Here is a 20,673-nt window from a genome sequence, read left to right as displayed (position 1 = left end):
CCCCCCCCGAAGTGATTCTACCTTTGTAAAGTATTTTATTGGTTATGGTACTTGTTCAGTTGGATTCTCAATAGAAGAGGGCTTGAACCCGCAGTTCACATAGAAAGTTCTAGCCAGTCATTTTTCCTTTTTCCCATTGAAAGTGTGTTTCTGTGCCAAAAAGAGTTTAAAGCTCAGAACATAAGGAAGTAGAAGCCCTATGCGGTAGTTAACTGGTGCTAGTGTGGGAATAGGAAAGCTTTGGGTGCCAGCTCTGGTCTTAGATCACTTTTTATCCCTCTTATATCCAAGTACTGTGTAATAAGAGAGTGTGTATGTAGATAAGTGGTTCATCTCTTAGCTGTTCATTTTAACGTAACTACTAGGATTATATGTTTTCAGACTATTTCTTGTGCTAAGACTGATTTCTCTATTCTCTTTATACAGGCCAAGATAAAAGGCTGGAAAGATAAAAGGATGGAGAGGTTATGCTGTTTACCCTCCTTGAAATTTTCATATATAAGCAATTTAAAAATGTTACTGTAGAAATCACAGGGAGCCTTTTGAAACTTTATCCAAGATTAATGTGAATTCAGCTGGGAATTTTTTTTTTTAATGCCCTTTTTCTTTTCCATAGGTTTTCAGTCTTTAAAAAAAATCAGTTGGAACTGAAGAAACTCGAAGAAGTGTCTTGAAGAAACATATTCTCCATTGGTTGGCTGACACCAAATTTAGAGAGCTTTGTTGCTAGTGAATATGCGCACATCCTGACTATATTTCTACATGACTGTGCGGGGCAGTATTCGGAATGAAGCTGCCATCATGTCATCCACAGGCAATGACACTGATATTGAAGAATTCTTGGTCAACATTAACTTGGGGCAGTATCTTCCTAACTTTAAAGAATATGGCTATAACATTGTGACAGATTGCGTGGGAATAAATAACAGCGTGCTTCAGCAAATGGGAGTGTTGCCTACAGGGCACCGCAGAAGGATTCTTAAGCAATTAGACACCACTCTTTCAACAATGCAAAGAAATTCTCTTTTCCGTGAAAATCTAAAATTCAAAGACTTGAAAGGTTTGGAAGAGAAGCAATATCCGTCCTCGGATCAGGAGTCTCCAATAAGCAATTCCAGTGTAGATGAGACTAGCTTGATACCTGCAACATTGTCAGAACAACTTAATAAAGCTTACATTGATAAAGAAAGGTTTGAACTTGCAGAGCAAAACTTATTGGAGGCAAATGATGATAGCTTTACAGATTTGGATTTTTCTAGTCTATACCAGAATTCAGACAGCATACTAAAAGCTGTCAATCCAAGTGGAAGTATTAAGATGAATACTCAGCCAGATACATCACTGGAAGAAGCTGCTGCATACCAAGCTGATGAGCACTTGGCTTGCTGTTTGGCATTTCATGATCCTCCTTCTTCATTTGCTCATTCATGTGAGACAAAATACAATGAAAACAAACATCTGATGTTTGCAGTTGAGGATGATTTATCTGATAGTGAGCCAAATTCTCCATTCTTCAAGTTTAAAGGAGAAATGATAGACAATGACTTATATTATTCTTATACGCAAAACTGCATGAAAGTATTTCCAAGAGCAAGCCGGTCTTTTATATTAAGGCATCGACCTGTACCAGAAATTCCTGAATCAAGTAAAGTTCAAGCTTCATCAAGGTAACTGCTGTTTCTTTCCGATGAAGAATCGCTATCATTGTAGAAATTAGGTTTGGGGTTTCTCACCGGTTTTTTGATGTCATTTTTTTGTGGATTTTTTTAATATGTGCTGTAAATACACTGGATCTGGTATGAATGTTGCCAAATTAACTGAAGGAGGAAAAAGGTTCAATACAAATTAAAAGCGCAAATGAGAGCATAAAAGGAAATTTTAGAATAGTGTTTCCTTATAACCTCCCCGATCATCTCTGTGTCTACATATTTTCAAATAAAGGAATCTTTATTGCTTTAGATAAAACCTTTGTTAAAAACAACTATATCAAGCATTTTTTAAACTTAATCTGTATGCTGTTACGATGAGGAAGAATGAAAATGCACCAATGTTACAAAACCAAGACTGAAAAGTAACAGAAAAAGCTGTTGAATCTATTCCAAACTAAAACGTTGCTAATGATATTAATTAGACCTTAGCTGTATTGTTTCTGATGAAATTCTGATTCATCACAGGAAAATGGTGACAAAATGATGATTTCAAAAGGCTAAAAATTCACCCTTAATTATAAAAATCTTTTTTTATGATGAGACAACAATTATTGTGAAACACAAGTATTTGGGTTGTATCTACCTTTCAAGAGAAACTGTTCTTGGAAAATACAAGTTTATTATTTTATATATGTAACTTACAAGAAAGATCTAGGAAGTTTTATATACCTACACATATTAATGTAGTTTTATCTAAAAAGTGAGGCAAAATTTAGAAAATCCTTCTTGTCCGTTTTGTGCATTGTATGCTGTAGCCACCCTGTAAACAAAGCAGGATATATCTGATATGATTGCACACATAGGCATAACAAGACGATTACATGAGACTCTTAAATCTTAGCCTTAAAGCACATAAAATTTATATGTAAATATAAATATGTACATTTTTGTTTTAAATTAGAATAGGATATTTTGTGGAGGAGGAAATTATGTTATACTGTGGGTCTAAAGCAAGGACTTTCTTCAGGATGGCTCTTAGATCAATTTCTAAACTGGTTGTAGTTTAACTGTTAACTCAGAGAATGAATGCAATCAGTTTGCTGCATTAGGTGTTGGCTTTTGCTGGTTTCTCACAATAACAAAACCTTAGCTTTTAATGATGCTTGTAGTATAAAAATATTTTTGAGGCATTCCAGCAGGAAAAAAGAAGTGGAAAAAGGGAAATAAAAAGAAATTGGATCTGTCAGGTTTTCAGAATTATGGAATCTTTGTAAGGATAGTTCTCTGCATCATTGGTAAGGATAGTATTGGATAGTGTCCAATAAGGTTTGGTACGATAAATTGCATAGGAGAGTTTGAATTTGTTTCAAAATATTCATGTGATGTGGGTGTGGATTTTTCTGCCTTCAAAATGGTTGAGTTCATAATTTGAATCCACAAATTAGTGAGTAGCACTTATTGTCTTGAATTAGTATTAGTTGTAGCTTGTCTTGCAAAAATATGATGGAATGTAAAGGAAAAGGTCTGATGTTAGAACTTAACTCCAGGCCTATCTTAATAAAAGTAATATTGTTTGAATGTTAAAAATAATAGGCACTGAATGTGCAGTTGATCACAATATTACAATCTGTGTAAACCAAGAATATCTCCGCACAGATTAATTTGTGATATTTTTGGTTTCTAACTATAAGCTTTTACTTGTCATGCTGGTTAAGTGTCTGAAACAGAGAAGAAAAACTCATGCAAAGGCATATGCAAAGTTTTGTCAGTGTAGTCATATCCAAATCATTAGGTTCCACTTTTTTTAGTGAATTTTCTTTTTTTTTTCTTAAACCACTAGCTATCCCTGGAAGGGACATGTCTGAGAATGCTTTGTATTTATCTTGTCTTTTTCATCTGTGTATCTCAGCAGTTAGAAACATCATTGGCAAGTTTATACATGCCGTAAATGCAGTTTTCCCAGCATTTATAAGTTTCTTTTAGATTATCAAAAGACGCCAATATTAAATGTTGTAATACAATTGTTTGATTGAACAGATGGAGAGGCAAAGATTCTTTGCAAAAATTAAGAGATTTTTGTGTACCTTAAAAAATGTTTCATCAGTGCCTTCTAAATCACCAAAAAATTGTGCTTATTTAAACTTAAGTATAAACATTTTTTGGTGGGGAATAGCTTTACATTAACTTTTGTGGAGTGGTTATCCCTACTTCATATAATAAAGCTATTCCTGCTGAGCTGAAATGGGAATTTCATCCTAAAAGATAACAATAACTCGCTACTAAAAGAGTACTGTTAATGTCTTTTGAGAAAAAAATCATCCAGTAGAGAGAATATGCTATATTTGTAGTCTTACCACCATTGAAGTAAATCTTCCAAATCCCAATCTATTAGTGATTGATATGTGACTGTGTCACTAACTTCATTACCCACCATTTTAATTTCTGAGCTCCAGCTTTTCTTCATCTTTATGCTCCAGTTATAACAATAGGGAAGTCCTGAAGGACAAGTAGCAGTTTGTCTGAGGAAGATCAAGGCTAAACCAGAACTTCCAAACAGAACTTAAACTTCATAGAAACATTCTTGATAACCTTGCCGGTTATTTTTTTAGAGGCAAAGAATTAATACAGAACTCTAAAATGGCAGCTTGCAGCGTCTTTAACCTCAGGAAAGATAGTGTCTGTCTTGCATAATTGCATAGACAAACACTCTCAACTGACTTTTATTGATAGATGCTGGTTTTATCCTTGTTACATAGTGTGAAGGGTTTACCATAGAGGCAGAGAAATCCTGCTGAAATCTGGGAAACGCAACATTTCCTTCTAGTTGCTCATGGATATTAGTCATTAAATTTTTGTGTAAGGAAATGCTTTTCTCATGGTCTCCTATGTGCCTTCTGGCACGAAAAGTTCATACAGTGGACCTCCTTGTGGCTCTTACTAGTGCTGTGACCATGTCACTTTTTATTACTAATAATGTGCTTGCCTCTCCTGCAATTATATCTGTTTTCCCTGTGCCTCACTTGTGCTCCTGGCTTTTGCCTGTAATGAAAACATGCTGTCAGCTGGTAAGACACCATAGCGTTTTAGAAGTTGGAAATATTTTGGTTTTCTTTCTTCTTGGAAGTATATGTGGCATCACTGTAGTACTGAGGGGTGCAGAATTAAAAAAAAAAAAAAAAGGAACAATTACACAGTGTTCTTGATAGTGGGGTTATTGTGCAGTTTTTAGTAGAGTTTTTGGTTGATCAGTATTGGAAGTGATGTGTAGTTATGCTAGATTCTCGTCAGCTAGACTTTTCCTTCTTATAACACTATGAGCTCTGTTGGTACAGAATTAGTAAAAGTCACTCAAAAGTTTTAAAGCACTGGAATTGTTAAGGGGATTACAAATAATCTTCTGAAATAATCTGCATCCAAAACATCTTTATTAGACAAAGTAGTCACTCTTTCTGAGACCCTGCATCCTATATTTAAGTGAGAAGTCTTAAAATTTTCATAAGGTTCCCCAGTCATGTTGTGGAACAGAAGAAAGGGTTAAACACAGTGGATTGGAAGTTTCATGATCTCTCTTGATACTTTTGGTTTAAGTGACTTCTTCCATATAGACATGAGTGGAAAAATTGAGGCTCTTGTAAGACTGAATAGTGAAGGTAATGCAATGGATGGAGATAGCCACTGACATGCCTTTAGCACAAGATTAAAGATAGTAAGTGTAGAGATAGTTCTAGAGGCTGTGGATCATGTCATTTAGCAGTCACTCTTAGGTGAAATAGCTAGTGTTGCATCATTCAGAGCGGCAATTTGTTCAAAGAAAAAGCTTAAGAAGATTTATAACATGGTAGACCTGGTTGTTGTACACAGATAAAATTTCAGGCTGACGAACTCTATATACTTTTAGATCTTTTCATATCCCCCAACTTTGTTACTTGTTGTCCTGGTTTCAGCTGGGATAGAGTTAACTGTCTTCCTAGTACCTGGTATAGTGCTATGTTTTTGACTTCAGTATCAGAAGAATATTGGTAACACACTGATGTTTTCAGTTGTTGCTCAGTTGTGTTTAGACTAAGTCAAGGATTTTTCAGCTTGTCATGCCCAGCCAGCAAGAAGGCTGGAGGGGCACAAGAAGTTGGGAGGAGACACAGCCAGGACAGCTGACCCAAAGTGGCCAAAGGGGTATTCCATACCGTGTGATCTCCCATCTAGAATATAAACTGGGGGGAGTGGGGGCAGGGGGATCGCTGCTCAGGGACTAACTGGGCGTCGGTTGCAAGTGATGAGCAATTGCCCTGCGCATCATTTGTATATTCCAATTCTTTTATTATTACTGTTGCCATTTTATTAGTGTTATCATTATCATTATTAGTTTCTTCTTTTCTGTTCTATTAAACTGTTCTTATCTCAACCCGCGAGTTTTACTACTTTTCCCAATTTTCTCCCCCATCCCACTGGGCAGGGAGGGGTGTGAGTGAGTGGCTGCGTGATGTTCAGTTGCTGGCTGGGGTTAAACCATGACACTTGTATTGTTCAGCAGTGGGTTTACTCTGATTCTTTATTAAGAGAAAGAAGAAGAAATAGACCAAAAGTAGTTGTGGGAAACATGTTGTGTTTGGAGGAGAATGGAAATAAATAGATAATGGTGCTTGGCCTGAGCAGGCGCTATTCATTTTCTGCAGCTGGCAGATCCTATGGTTGAAACTTCTTGTTTGGTGCTGATATTCTTTAGACTCCATTTCTTAACATGTAAGTGGTCAAGATTGCTAATGAGAAGCCCAAGCTGGGGCTACTGTTACTCTCTACTCTGTGTTCTGTCACACAAAGCAATTTTTTTAGGAAGGAGAAGCTGCTCCCTCTTGTTTCCTATGGTCAAGCCTCACCATTAATTTACCTCTGCAAGCAGTCTGTGAACCCCGAAGCTCTAACACAGTGTGCTGGAGTGCTTTTGATGTGTTTGCGTTATGGGAGTGTTAGGTCTTGAGATAAAGAAGAAAACGTTTTGAAGGCATTTGAAAACAAAAGCTTCATTCATTTAAAACACTCAGCAGATGAATGCCAGTAAAGGCTGAAGCACTGACAGCTTGCACTGACCTATCTCCCTCACTTTATTTGCAAGGTGACAGGAGTATATTGAATAAAACAGCTCAGCTCAGCCCAGTGTGAAGCTCTCACCTTTCCAGTCTCTCAGCCTTTAGCAAGACTAGTTGCTGCCTCATCACACCCTTTCATCCTGTTTATGCATAAGGAAAGGGCGGTGGGGAAGACTATGCAGCCTGAGCCGCATCCGGTACCTCTTAATGTATGAAAATAGTGGGTCTTAATCTCCACAGTTGTAACGAAGTGGTAATTTAATTATTATTATTCTATCTTTGTAAAATTGGCACATTTTGTGATTGGCAGACTGCTTGCACTAACCTTCCTTTAAAGAGCAAAATAAAGGTGATCATTCATCTGAAGAGGTATTAAATTTGGAAATGGTTAAGGGAAGCCATAGATTGGTGTAGTTATAAGTTGGGGGTTTTTTGTTGTTTTTTTTTTTTAAATCTTATTTGCCCCCAAAGAAGTCTTCAGTATTTTTCTGTCTTTTAATCCAGGTATTCAATTTGTATAATAACTAGGTAACTATTCTATTGAGCATTGACAAATTATTATCATTTTATAGCTTGCACTGTATGTTGTTTGTTATACATAATCTTTCAAGCAGATATTCAAAGTAAACTTGTTTCATTCATTTTATATCTTGAGATAGTTTTTTACCTGACATAAGTTAGAACTTCTTTTTTTCAGAAAATGATAAAAAGGTTTTATTTTTGATTGCTGGAAAAAAAGACTATAGTTTGCTTATTAGCAGATTTTCTTGCCATATATGCATGCATAATTAAAAAAAGAAATACACAAGTCATGAAAAACATATGAATTAAAAAATGCAGGTCTTTGTAAGCTGATTTGTTATTTTTCATTTCCTGGTGAATTTATCTTTACTCATTGCCATTACTATTACCCACTTTTAAATCCATCCACCCTGAAATTAAGCCAATGACTCACTGTTTTACCTAAGGAAGAAAACCATAATTTTAAAAGCTCCTTCAGTCAAAGCTGCATCTCTGTATCTGTAATTTATTTTAATCCTATTAATGCCCTTAAAAAACCCCAACCTAACAATAGAAAATCTGGTCTGTGTTGAAAACGTTTTTTGGGTTTTTTTGGTTTTTTTTTTTTTGTTGTTTTTTGGGGGGGTGTTTTGTTTGGTTGGTTTTGTTTTGGTTAGCATACCAGGTTCTTTAAAATTAGGTTAGTACAAATGCATGAAGTTAGTTTGCTAATGTAGGTTCAGAAGATGTAACTGCATGAATTCTAGTAAAATATACGAAGAAACACAGACTTTAAAAGTACTTGCTGTGTATCTTTTGTAATTATAGCCTGGGGGAGTAAACAGTTATGTATGGGAGCTAGGCCATGATCCACCTTCACTGGCCAAACTTACCCTGTGTTTTCTAAACCCAGGATTTTACATAATATCTTTGAGGAACTTAATTGATATAACCTGGATAACATTTGAAGTGTCAAGTAACTTCGTAAGGTGTGGCTTCTGTCTTGAATTTAATAATTTGTTTGGGGCAGATTTAGGCATGGGTTAAAAATGATACAAAACAGTGGTTCATAAATGTATGCCTTCTGTCATAAAGAAACATCAGCCTGTAATATGGAGTAATTAAATTTGGACTTCATGGGACAGTATTTCTAAAGGTTTGAATATAGCTGATCTTAAAAGAATAAAATTTCTCAATATGTCAAGTGGGGAAATGGGGAAACAAAAATTAGGAATATTGATATTTTTAGTAAAACATACTTATCTTTGGCTTTGAAGGATGGAGGACCTGCAAACTGTTAGGAAAACTTCAAGGGTCTTGTATGGCATTTATCAGTCACTTAAATATTCTATAAGGATGCATGAGGATCTGCATCACTGTTGTTTCAAGCAGAGAAAATGAAATTAAGAGGAAAAATTACTAATTATTCATGTTAACAGGAGAAATCAGAGCGTGGCTGAAAATGGCTCTAACGCAGACTGCTAGAGTAGTGAAGTTGGGTTAGAAATGTACTAATTCAAGCATATTTGTTCCTGTGTTGTTATTCTAAAGCTTCTGTCTCAGCCTGAAATATCAATAATAATAATTAAAAAAAAATGTGATCTTTAGCAGCATGATGAGTGCCACTATACATGAAATTGCTGAAAAACTTAGGGGCCAGCACAAAACCAGTAATAAAATATTTTTTCTGTTGTGTATGAGGATACATTCTTACCTATCTACAAAATGTGCAGTGGTAGTCACAGGCAGTTGCAATGCAATGCTGTTTGTCTCAGATTGAAAACTTTCTGGGAAAAAAATTCACCAGAGGAAATCAAAACTTTACAGCAATTTTTTTTTTTAGCAGTTGAGAGCATGTTTTTTCTGGATTCCCATGCCCAGGCTCCCTTTGAGCTTAATGTTAAATTAGAATTTCATATCACATCCTTCTTTAAATATTGTCCTTGGTAATCAGTGTGAAGGAGAAGGAAAGATAAAGGATGGGGGAAGAGTGGGTGATCTCCATGCTTCCCAGCAATCTAAATGTATCACAAAATCAATTCAAAACAAAACAAACCAAACTCAAGATGTGGTCTAGGATTAGAGAAGTATTCAGTGTCATAAAGGGAGGAAAACATGTTGTTGGGTAACTTTTAAATTAAATCAGAAATTTTCCCAAGACTTCAAATTGACTATTCTATATTTCTATAATGTTAATAATTTAACTGCATAAGATGTTTTTGCTCCATTTCTGGGAAATTTCACTTAATGTTTTCATTTTGTGCTTTGTTTTGTTCAAGTTCCCTTCAGAAAAGAAGAAATGTGGATCTTGTAAATATTTCTTACACTGGGAGGCAAATTTCACAAAACAGTGAGTTAAGCACGCTGATATTTAATCTTGAATATTGAGGAAAAAGAAACCTCAGACCAGAAGTTGTCTAAAATGAGTATTGACTTGCTTATCTTAAGAAATATTGGGTGTCTGGAAGAAGTGATGTATATAATAAAAGAGCATTTAACCACTTCTGTGTTTTTACTTAGTTTTTGTTTGTGAACTAATAAAATGAAAATTATAAACTCCAGCCTTTAAACCTCATTTATTTTAATAAACTTATTAGACTACAGTATTTTGAGTTTCTAAGATTCGATCCAGATTTTTTTAAGCAGAATTAGCTTTTTCTTAAAAGATGCAAGGAGTGTATTCCTGACTAATGTTGCTTAATTTGTTAAGTCAGTGCTCATAGCTCCAGGAAATAACAGGAAATTAATTGTATTAAATGGTTTACTGGAAGAGTCTATTGTCTTGTGCAGTCAGTTGTAAACAAAAGTTCTTTCATATTTTAGAGGTATGTCTTGTTGAAGTTATGCATATTAATTTAAAGCAAATACTTGGTGGCAAAGTGAAGATTGTGCACAAATGAGTTTTTGTGGTGTTTTTTGTTTGTTTGTTTTTTTTTGTTTTTGTTTTAAGTCAGAATAAAGGACACTTTGGAGCTATTGCTCCTAAGAGGATGGAATAAAATGTTTTGGTTTTTTTTAACTTTATGCAGGGTAGGAAAGAAGAAGATGCCTGTGTGCAAGTTATATCCAAATTATGTAGTAATAGTAGTAGTGTCTGAGGGGGGGAGAAAAGTGTCTGGTGTTCAGAAATGCAAAATTGTTTCTTGTTCTTCAAAATTTTTTCTGAGAAGGACAGAGAAATCACAAGCAAAAAAATTTGTGTCCCTTGTTGATTTTATTAGTACTTTAGTAGAGCATTGCACTGTATGACTGTATTTATTTATTTATTTTTTTGCTTTAAGAAACTTTCACAGAAGAAAAGCCACCCATCATCTCTCCATATGGGGAAACCTTTATTTGTGACAACTCTAAAGATTCTGAAGTAAGTTGAGAATTCTGGACATAAATGGTCTATCTTCACTTTAATCCTCATGTTAAGTGTTTTGTATTACCCTTATTTCTTTTTTCCTCTGCTTTTTCAGTTCCTGGTACCTTCTCTGTCTTTTTAGGTACATGCAGAAGGTTTATAGTGTAAATATTTGTGGACTAGTGGCTTTTCTTAATCTCGAGAAACACTTTGTACTCTTCAATAGTAGTAAGAAACTGTAGTGTGTGTTGGTTGGGGGTTTTTTAAACAGCACAGGACAGATAACTGACTTTTTTTTTTTTAAGCATGCAAAACTGTCATTACGGGCAATTGCAGACTACCTTGATGCCTTCCTTTTACTCTCTTGGATACAGTGGTATAGTGTAATACTTTGTGCCTAACTGAGGTTAAGTGGTGGGTAATCGTTAGAATTTACTAGTAAAGGTAAAAGTGGCTTTTCTCTCTTCTGATAATTGCAGATCAAGACTGGGCATCTCTACACAGGCTTGTGTATATCCTATGAAAATAGCTTACATGTTAGCTTAGATGATCTAATGGTTGCTTTTGGCCATACCCTTTTTTAATTCCTGTATATGAAAATTCTCAGGACTTCTGGTATTTTTCATGCATCCCCTAAACTTGCTGCATACCCAGAAAGTCACTTTTGTTGTAGGATTCTCTGAAGTGAACATTTTTGTTGGGGTCAGTCTTTGACGGTGTGAGTGCCGTAGGTGGCATGCGGACAGATTTCTGAATCATGTAGAGATCTGGGGGGTGAATTAGCTTAGTGAGGCATCCACCAAATGCCGTGAATCCCAGCTCCTGCTTCTGTCTCAGCAGGATGCAGACCAGAAATTGTTGATTCTGTGATTGCATATACTTGTCCCAGCTGATGTCAAGCCACAGAGTTAGAGAAAACAGTAAATTATTCTTAGTTTCTGTCCTGGTTTTCACTCTAATGTTTCACTTTTTAAACTGTTGACTAAGATGAAGGCTACTCAAACAGATGCCTAGGATTTTTTTTCCGCGGTTTTAATTTCTTAAGAATTGGTTAGTGAAAACAAATGATTCAAATGTCATTTTCTAATGGGAGTGGTTTTAGAAGCATAAAAATTATCTCTATTTTTGGTGTGTAATTTCTTTTCCTTGGAAATATGTTGTGGTTTTTTTGTTGTTGACTTTCTAAGGAGGTACACATAAATTCATGTCTTGCTTCTCCTTCTTGTTACCTGCACACAAAAGTAACTTCTGAGCTTTTGTTTTCTTTCCTTGTGTACAACATCTCGTCTGTGCCAGTTATTGTTGTCTGCGCCAATGTCTTTAAAAATTCAAAATTTAACTTTGTAATTAGTTCAATGGCATAAGCAGGTTTTCTAGAAAAAGTTTCCTAGCCTTCTTGTTACTTCTTGGCATTATTCTGTACCTTTCATTGAAATGGTTGGATTAAAAAAAAAAAGCATAACCAGGAAGGTTGTCAGCAATATTTCTTATCTTACAAAGGCACCAAATACAAAAATACCATGCTGTTAAACTGGATTAACTGCTTGAAATAAAATTGCTGTTTCTGCTGGTTGTAGAATCATGATTAATGAAGTATATTATAACATACTTTCCCTGATCTGAAGATTTGGTTTTTAATTATCACTTTCACGTAAGTGAACAGTTTTTGAATTATATTTATCGTATGCCTGTTGGAAACTTCATAGTTAATTTTAGTTCCATTAGTACTTAATTGCAGACAAAGGTCATAAAGAACAACTATAAAACAAAGGTCCTAAGATACATTTAACTTTCAGATTTTTTTCAGTAGTTATCAAGTATCCAAGGAACAAATAAGAAGGTTAGATAACACTGTAAAGTATCTGAGATTTTAGAGCTTGTAACTGCTGCTTCATTTTAAAAGATAATCTTGCGTAAGAATATAGTTTTGTCTACATACAAGAAAATGTAGCAAATTATTATACTGACTGACTGAAGTTTGTTCTCAGGGCTTGTAAGTTGGCCATTACCCTTTTTCCTGTTTCATTGGTGTAACAAAGCAAAGGTTTCTATAGGCTTTTATAAAGGGAGTGTCTGTAGCAATAGGTAATGAGTCACTACAGACTGGAGGTAAGTGACCGTGAGAGAACAGGGAATTAAGGTTGTAAAGAAAATATGCCTTTGACTTGGGTCAGGAAGAAAGACAACTAGAAGCAGAAACCTCTAAAGGGCAACCTGAAGAAGGATCTTTTTTTTAATATTGATTTATAAATAACACAAATAAAAATCCAGATGTTTTAGAGCAGATTTACTGTTGTGTCCAACTGATGAGTCAAGTATATTAGAATCCTTCACAGAAAAACTGAATTCTAATGAGTTCGGGCCTCTAGAGTGAAGTATTGGCTTTATTTCTTGCTCTAGACTGTCAGACTAAATTAAACATGCATATTGAGTTCAGTAAACTGTGTGAGCTCCTAAGTGTTGTGATGCTGTGGAATGCTGGCCAGACTGCAAATCTTACCACTTTAAAATAAGAATGCTTAATATATTAAAAGGAGGAATTTATCTTTATGGACCTGTTAAAAAATTTTATTGCCAAACCATGATTCAAGAATCAACCTGAGGAGAACTGTGTGACATTAGCTTTAATAGAAGATCAAGGTAGTATCTCTTAAGGAAGATGCCTGTCCAGAATGGCATTGAGTCTTTGTTTAATGTAGCCTCAGTCCTGATACTCTTCATTCAGTCTGTGTTTTAGCATTCAGGTTTCCTGACTTCCTGTTGTGATCAGCAAGACTACCTGTTAGAAAAAGCTAAAACCAAAAATTTATCTGAATTACTTCCTGATTGAAAATAGGGGATTTTTATACAGGGCTGCAAGTAGGTAGTTCCATCTCTCTGGGATCCAGAAGCCAGGTAGGTGCTTCCTATGCATAAGAACAGCACATATTTAGAGACAGTTTCTGTGTAATATATATACACCTACCTTTTAAGAAATACTTCTCCCTATAAAGTTGTCTGTAGGAGAAAATGCTGTTGCTAACTACCTTTGTATAATACCTCAGGGATTTGCAGGAGGTGGGAGATGGGAGTTTTTTCTTGTCTTGAGTCTGAGCATCTTGCCGAGTAATTCTGTAAACAACACATTGGAAATGCTTGGGTTTTAATTTGGGTGAAATATATCTCTTTGTGAGCAAATAGAACTCCCTGTCCCCACAACCTGTCTTCATTTGTGGACTTCTACATTTTAAAATCTACTGGCAATAGAAATGCATTTCTTGATTACTGCTTGGAAGTTCTCAGGCTCCCTGAATTCACTTGTCTAAGTACTGAAGATTGCAGAGTGCGCACGAGCAGGACATAGAACTGTTACTGTAATGGTTCAAGAGGGGGAGGAAGAGGTACTGCCACATAGCTTCAGTGGGGATGGTTTGTGGTTGGTTGCACCCTGATAAGCAAATGAAGATAGAAGATACTGGCCATTTTTACTCTGAAAATGTTTCCTGGGTGATGGTATTAGCCTCTTTACTATTGTGTAGAAGTGAGACACTGCCATTTCCCCTCCTTTTGTGAGATTCCAGGCAATCCAAGCATTTGATAAGCACAGGACAGGTTGCTTTTGAGTTTTGTGTTTAGTTTGTCTGTGAGGTTTATGGATGTTTTGGTTTTTAATTTTTTTTTGTCTAATCCTTGGTGCTACAACATAGTTAATAGCGTGGTGTGTGGGTGGTGGTGGTTGTTGGGTTTTGGTGGTGTGTTTTTTTTTTTCTTATGATGGATCTAGCTGGCAGAGGAAGGCAGACTGTTCACCTAGGTTTATCCCAGTAGCAGCCTGCGATTTGCACAATTTTTGCTGCAGTGTACACATACTCAGCTTTGGGCTCTGTGCTTTTTTTAAGCTTGCCTTTTCATGTTGCCAAGGTACAGCCCTCATGTACAAGATGAGGTACTGCTGCTCAGAACAAAAATGGCAACTGTTGTGAAAGCTTATTCGCTTTTTTCTGCCACCCTTCAGCTTTGTGACATACACATCAAAGCTTAAATGAGTAAATTAAAATGCTTCCATCAGAAAGCATGAAGATGTTCATTTTAGTTTGTTTTGTTTTTTTTTTTTTAAAAGAAGAAAGATGAGTAATGAGAAGCTTGGTAATGCAGTATGATTGTCAGATCAAGTTTAGGAAGTGTGAAATGTAACGTTCTTGAACAGTGTTAACTTTGACATTTCGTACACTGCAAGCAGTTTGTGATAAAAATTTTTAAACAAACATAAATGTGCCTTTTAGGAAGAAGATCTTGGCAAGAAAATGCGAAATATTTTTGATATGGCTGACTACAGTGTTACTGTAGGAATTTGAATTTACCTTTATTTTATCTTTAGTGTACTGTGAAGGCTGTACATTTAATTCAGAGAAGTATTGATATGACAGATAGGCTAGCAGTGGCAAATCATAAATGGTATACTTCATCTGCATGCAACATGTGGCTCTTGAGGTTAGAAAATTTCAGGGTAAAAATAATATTCAGTTGTACTTCAAGGAAAATCAGAGCACTGATATTTCTGTGCACTGGATTTCTTCATCTAATTGGTTCGTATCAGGTATTTTGGACTATGCTCAAATAAGATTTATTTAAAATGAAAATATTGAAAATAACATTTCTTAGAATACTTTTAAAAACGTGATCTTTCAAATGCATGTTTGAAAATGTGGCAAAGAATAGCTTTGCTAGTTAGACTGTTGTTTGTGTGTGATCTATGTCTACAGTAATTTAAACATCATTTACTACTTCAGTGCAAATGTTGCTTACGATATATTTCTTTTCTAGGAACTTCATGGAAATGAATTCCTGGCTTGTGGAAATAAATTGGATCTGGGAATGAATGAAGAGTATTATTCTTACAAGAATCTATGGTATTAAATAAGAGTTATAGAGAAATGCAAAATGTAAAGAGGAAAGATTTATTTACTGATATCACAAGTAGATCTCTACCTCTGAAGGCACAACCATGACTGTATTTATTTATTTTTTTCTCCTATTTTAGCCTTTACCCCATGCTATAGGAGGCGAAGTTTGGCTCTGTGGCTGTCCTAAGGCTCTCTAACCCAGGTTTCAGGATCTTTTGTGGATTTGGAAGATGTCCCTCTTTTCCCCAGTCAGAACAAGGAAGACAAGTTTTATTTTTGCATGTTTCCTAGCTAACCATGTCTGAGTGCTGTCATACTGACCTCTTAATTAGAAAAAAACCAAACACAAAACTAAAACCCATTCTCTAATCCTGTCATGAGGCAGTGGCCAGTGGTTTGATGAAATGGGAACTAATGTGCTCCTTAAGTCTCCAGTCTATACCTGGCTTCTGTTGAGATGGGAGAAGGAAGAGAGAGGTCATACTGCAAGTCCAATGAGTGAAGCCATTCTTCTGAGGAAGGAAAAACAATTTTAAATTCCTTTTCAGGCTTCTAAAGGAACCAGCAAGTGTTACCTTGCCTACCAGACCTGTTGAATGGAGAAAGTAGGATTCAGTATAGTCATAATTAAAAGATACATTGTGTTTAGCATGTCTGTAGTTATCACAATAATTAAACAAGTTACAAATATATTTGTAATATGTTTTACCAATATTTGTTCTAATTGATAATTTTATGTATTTGTGCATTGTAGCAATATATTAAGAGTAAAATGCACTTTTTCTTTCTAGTTCCTTTAACAATCAGGAAGAGAAGACAAAGAAATTTACAAAAAATGAATCCCTGTCTCAGGAAAACAAGTTATTAGCACCAGAAGAATCTGAAAGTGAATCTGTATATTCTATTGTGGAACAATGTTCTTTGCCTTTAAAGAAAAAGAAAAATAAAGCCAAAACACACTCAGCTTCTTGTAGTAAGATACAAAGTGGAGATTCAGATCGCTTGGTCAGTGAACAAATGTGTTTTCGGCACTTTGATGGAGATCAAACTTCGACTGAAAATGAATCAATAACACCATATGCTTGTTTTTATGGACCATCAGTAAAGAAGGTTAAAGCAGGATGGCTGGATAAATTATCCCCTCAAGGGTATGGTATTTGCAGTGATTACTGTATAATTGTGAAGATGTATGTTTGTGTGAAAGATGTTAAGTTTGTATTTGGTCACTTTACTGTTTGTGGTGGGAAAGGAAATGGAACTGGTTTTGTTGCAAGAGCATAGGGCTCTTCTGAATTCTTAAGTTTTTAATGATGTTACCTATTCTAGAGTTTATTTAGGAGGTGCACTCAGGAAAAATGTATTTATTAATAATGTTGATCACCACTCATGAACTGTAGCAGAAAAATACAGAATTAATTTGTACCAATATTTCCAATATGTATGTACAATTTTGCTGATTTTCTGTGGGTCACAAAGTAAGTGAGAACAAATTCTTGATTCTGAAATACTACTTTATCAATTTAGCTGTAGATGTATAAATTAATAATCAGTGTGACTGGAGATCCTGTTGGTTTCAGAATTGTGCATATAAGTCGAGCTTTGAGTTTAGAAATACATCTAGGGTGAATTGTCTGCTAGTTTAATTTATTGATGTGCCTAAAGTTTGATGGGAGGAGTCTGAGCCCAAGTCTTGCTTTAAGATTTCAAATAATGAAGAGGAGAGAGGAATACAATAGAAAGAGAATAAACTCTTTGCCACATTTGTAGGTAAAAAAACCCAACAAAACCCAAAAAATAAAAAAAAACCCCAAAAACAAAAACAAACCCCCAAAATCTTATGGTTAATTTCTGTTATTTTAAAAAGTTTTTGTAATTATTTTGTTTTAACCTACTTTAAACTCTAGCTCTTCTTAGGTTGTTTTACACTAAAGAACACTCTATTATCAGATCTTCCCTTCATAATACTTGCAAACTCTGATGAAATTCTTCTAACCTCCTCTTTAATAAACCGAATAGGCTATTCTTCATTTTAAATTGTAGTTTCCAGTTCTCCAGTTGTTCTTATGACTTTTTTCTAAATTCCTTTTTGTATTGAAAGTGGCACAATTCTACTTTTTAAGTCTATTTCTGATCTTCACTAGTACTTAGGATCTAGAAATTAAAGCTGTTGTCCTTGTTGGTGCTGTAATACATCTACTTTACTGTACTCCTACTCAAGCCTTAGTAGTTCTTCATTCTTTGTTCTTAGGACTGTATGTTTACCTACACTGAAAGGTGGTATTAAATTGTTTGGCCTTTCATTATTTGGGGCTATAATAATCATCACTACTCATCAACTAGTACAGCAATTAAAATTTTTTTCAGTTTAGTGACAAAGTTATTGAATTAAAATGGTTGAGAATACAATCTGGTTTGAGCCCACTGGAAGGAGCTCTATTGTATAGCAATTTCCATTTTTTTGTTGTTCCTTTTTAAGAGTTCTGATTTAGCAAGTTCTAATTTTTTGGATTTTGGCTTTATTTGTGTTGATACAGTGATACACTGATGAAGCTGAATAGCAAGGAATAAACCTGGTTTAACAAACCTATTTGACCATCATGGAATTTCAATCTGCTCAAACTTTTTTTAATTTTAAATTATTTCAAAAGTTTCATTCACACTTATGGGTTGTCATTGTTTACTTTTGCTAAAGAATCAAAGAATAATTATACACAGAGTCAAAAGGCCTTTTCCCAGTATCATATGCATTTGCACATCTTTTCTTCAGAATTGTTAGTGTATTGACTTCTCAGAGAGCTGCAGTTAACTTTAACTTTTGTTTTATTTCAATTTTTTTTTTTTAAACAACATTTTTGGCAGTTAGCTAATAGAGTGATTAAAAAGTATAGTTCTTGGTTCCCGTTGACTCGTCTTCTGCTTTTTGAAGGAACAGAATTGTGAACAAAGTGTGAAGGCTTTCGATAAAGTACTGTGTGAGAATATATTCTTTGAAACAGATAATGAGTTAACCACAAAATTAGTACTAGTTAGGACTGAGTAGAACAATTGCAGGGTCATTAGCCTTGAGCCAGTGATATTCCTTCGCTAAATTTCAAGGACTTTCTTAAACGTGGTTTAATGAATGCTACATTTTATTAGTTCTCTTTCTTACAGTACCATTTCTCAAATATCTGAACACTTAAAGAAACCAACCAAAGGAAAAAAAGAACCAAACAATTATTTTTTTTTTGTCCCTTGAAGCACTGTCATTTTTTATTTCAGACCCTATCAACTGAATGTTTCTTTCTGTTCTACACCGCCCCCCCTCCCCTCCTTTTTATAGAGCTCCCATTTACACCTGACACTTTGTGTCTCTTCAGGGGAATGAATATATAGTGTTTTCTTAAACTGCTACAAATCATGCATTTAAAGTACAGGTTCTCTTTTTAGTTAACTCACTATAAATTGTAAAGCCATTCAGTTTACTCACGTTGTATGTGGTACTTAGGTTCAGTTTTTCTTCCCTGCATCATCTTGAAGTTTATTGACATTTTAATGGAAAATAGATTTTACATTGGCCTTTCCAGGTTATGAAAAATGATGATTTATTGTAGCCATATAATACAAGTTAATTAAGCCAGAGCTGCTATTTGATTAAAGTTTTGATAAACTATCACAGTCTACTAATCCTACAGCCGAGCACTCATTTAGCAGGAAAGGAGATAATGCTGGGAAAAGAGATGTTAGAGTGGGGTCTTGTTCTTGCTTAATTAACTTGTTTAATAGATTTTAGAATTGAAACTTTTATAGATGATAACTAATAGGCTATCAACCTTTTTAATGAGAATAACAGACTGCTTCAGGTTCATGTAAAAATAATTTTTTTAGGAGGTCCTTATAGGTTCTCAGCTTTCCTTTTTGGAAAGTATCTTACGGAACTTGTAACACTTAAAGGTATACTCTGTGTTCAGAATATTCCTTTCCCTCCGATAAAAACAGTCAGTTCTTGTCCTTGTTAGTTTCAAGCAAAATTACATTTTTGAAAGTTCTTTTTCTTCTATCACTTCAGCAGTGATATAGAGCACATGGGGAGGAAATAGAAAGAAAACTGAACTGATTAAAAACATGAAGATACTGATTTATAAAAGAAGTCCAGTAATACTCTGCTTCTTGTTTCCAGGTATTTTTATTACACTTGAAATCAGCATCCTCCGTTTGAGAAGATATGATAGGGCTAAGATATGTTTTAATTTTCGAAATGTTTAGGCCCACACACAGGAAGCTAAACATGATTTGACCTTTCTATACTTTGTGCTTGAGACATTCTTAAAAGCCAGTGTTAACTTGTGTTTATAATTTCAATTGTATTAATTTTTGTTTCACAGCAAATGTGTGTTTCAGAAGCGCTGGGTTAAGTTTGATGGAGACAGCATTTCTTACTACAATAATGAAAAGGTAAGTGGCATGTTTTGGTCATGTTTGGGACAAAATTGCATTAGTGTAATACACACATTACCATGAAGAAATTCAGAAATAATTACAAAGGAATATTCATCTTAAATTAATTTTCAGTTGCAAAGTACTAGGATGAGACATTATTAAATATTTTAAGGTGTCCTTGAGATCTTCATGTATTGTTCATCCTCTTGTTTCCTAGAAGGGCTTGTATTCCTGACCTTTTCAGGTAGATATTATCAGAACTTCTTACTTTATTGGAAGAGTGACACTGCTGCATTCTGCAAAACAGAACAGGATCATGCAAAACACATTTAAGAGATCCAGTGTTATTTTGATGGTGGTTGCAAAGTGTCTTGTCATGGGAACCCAGCTTGCTGGAGATTTTGAGAGAAATATTAAATATGTGGCATAGAAGACCTTTTAAAAACCCCAAACGCCATACACTTGTTTACTCCTTAATCAAAAAAAAGTCTCTTCCCTGTTTGTCTTCTAGGAATAATCACATATCATTGGACTAGGTTATGTTTGAGTGGGTCTCTTTAAAATCAGCGTGGTACTGCGATGTCAGTGGCTGTTCTTTGGTTCTGTACCTAAAGATTGAGTCTTAGTGAAACATTTCCAGACTTCTGAGTTGTTTTGTTTAAAGTAGTTCAATTCTGATATGTGATACAAAAATGGATTTGTAAATCATGGTTTTCAACAAAATGTCTATTCCTTTTATGAAATGGAGATGTACAAAAGACTTATATAACCTTTTGATACTACTTTTTCCC

General features: G+C 34.9%; 1 protein-coding gene across 1 annotated transcript in view; it reads left to right on the top strand.

The window, feature by feature from the left end:
* The first annotated feature begins 734 nt into the window (after positions 1–734).
* ARAP2 (ArfGAP with RhoGAP domain, ankyrin repeat and PH domain 2) overlaps positions 735–20,673 on the top strand; it is a 124,796-nt gene continuing 104,857 nt past the window's right edge. Inside the window, exons 1-6 of the mRNA XM_010574428.1 lie at positions 735–1,667; positions 9,514–9,584; positions 10,516–10,595; positions 15,384–15,469; positions 16,255–16,611; positions 19,828–19,897. Coding sequence (XP_010572730.1) covers positions 763–1,667; positions 9,514–9,584; positions 10,516–10,595; positions 15,384–15,469; positions 16,255–16,611; positions 19,828–19,897 — 1,569 coding nt within the window. The 5' untranslated portion in view covers positions 735–762. The remainder of the gene's footprint in view (positions 1,668–9,513; positions 9,585–10,515; positions 10,596–15,383; positions 15,470–16,254; positions 16,612–19,827; positions 19,898–20,673) is intronic.

This window comes from Haliaeetus leucocephalus, unplaced genomic scaffold (genome assembly GCF_000737465.1).
Source record: "Haliaeetus leucocephalus isolate CR32 unplaced genomic scaffold, Haliaeetus_leucocephalus-4.0 Scaffold439, whole genome shotgun sequence".
NCBI lineage: Eukaryota > Metazoa > Chordata > Aves > Accipitriformes > Accipitridae > Haliaeetus > Haliaeetus leucocephalus.
Note: the sequence above shows the minus strand (reverse complement) of the source record. Positions and strands in the feature narration are given on the sequence as shown.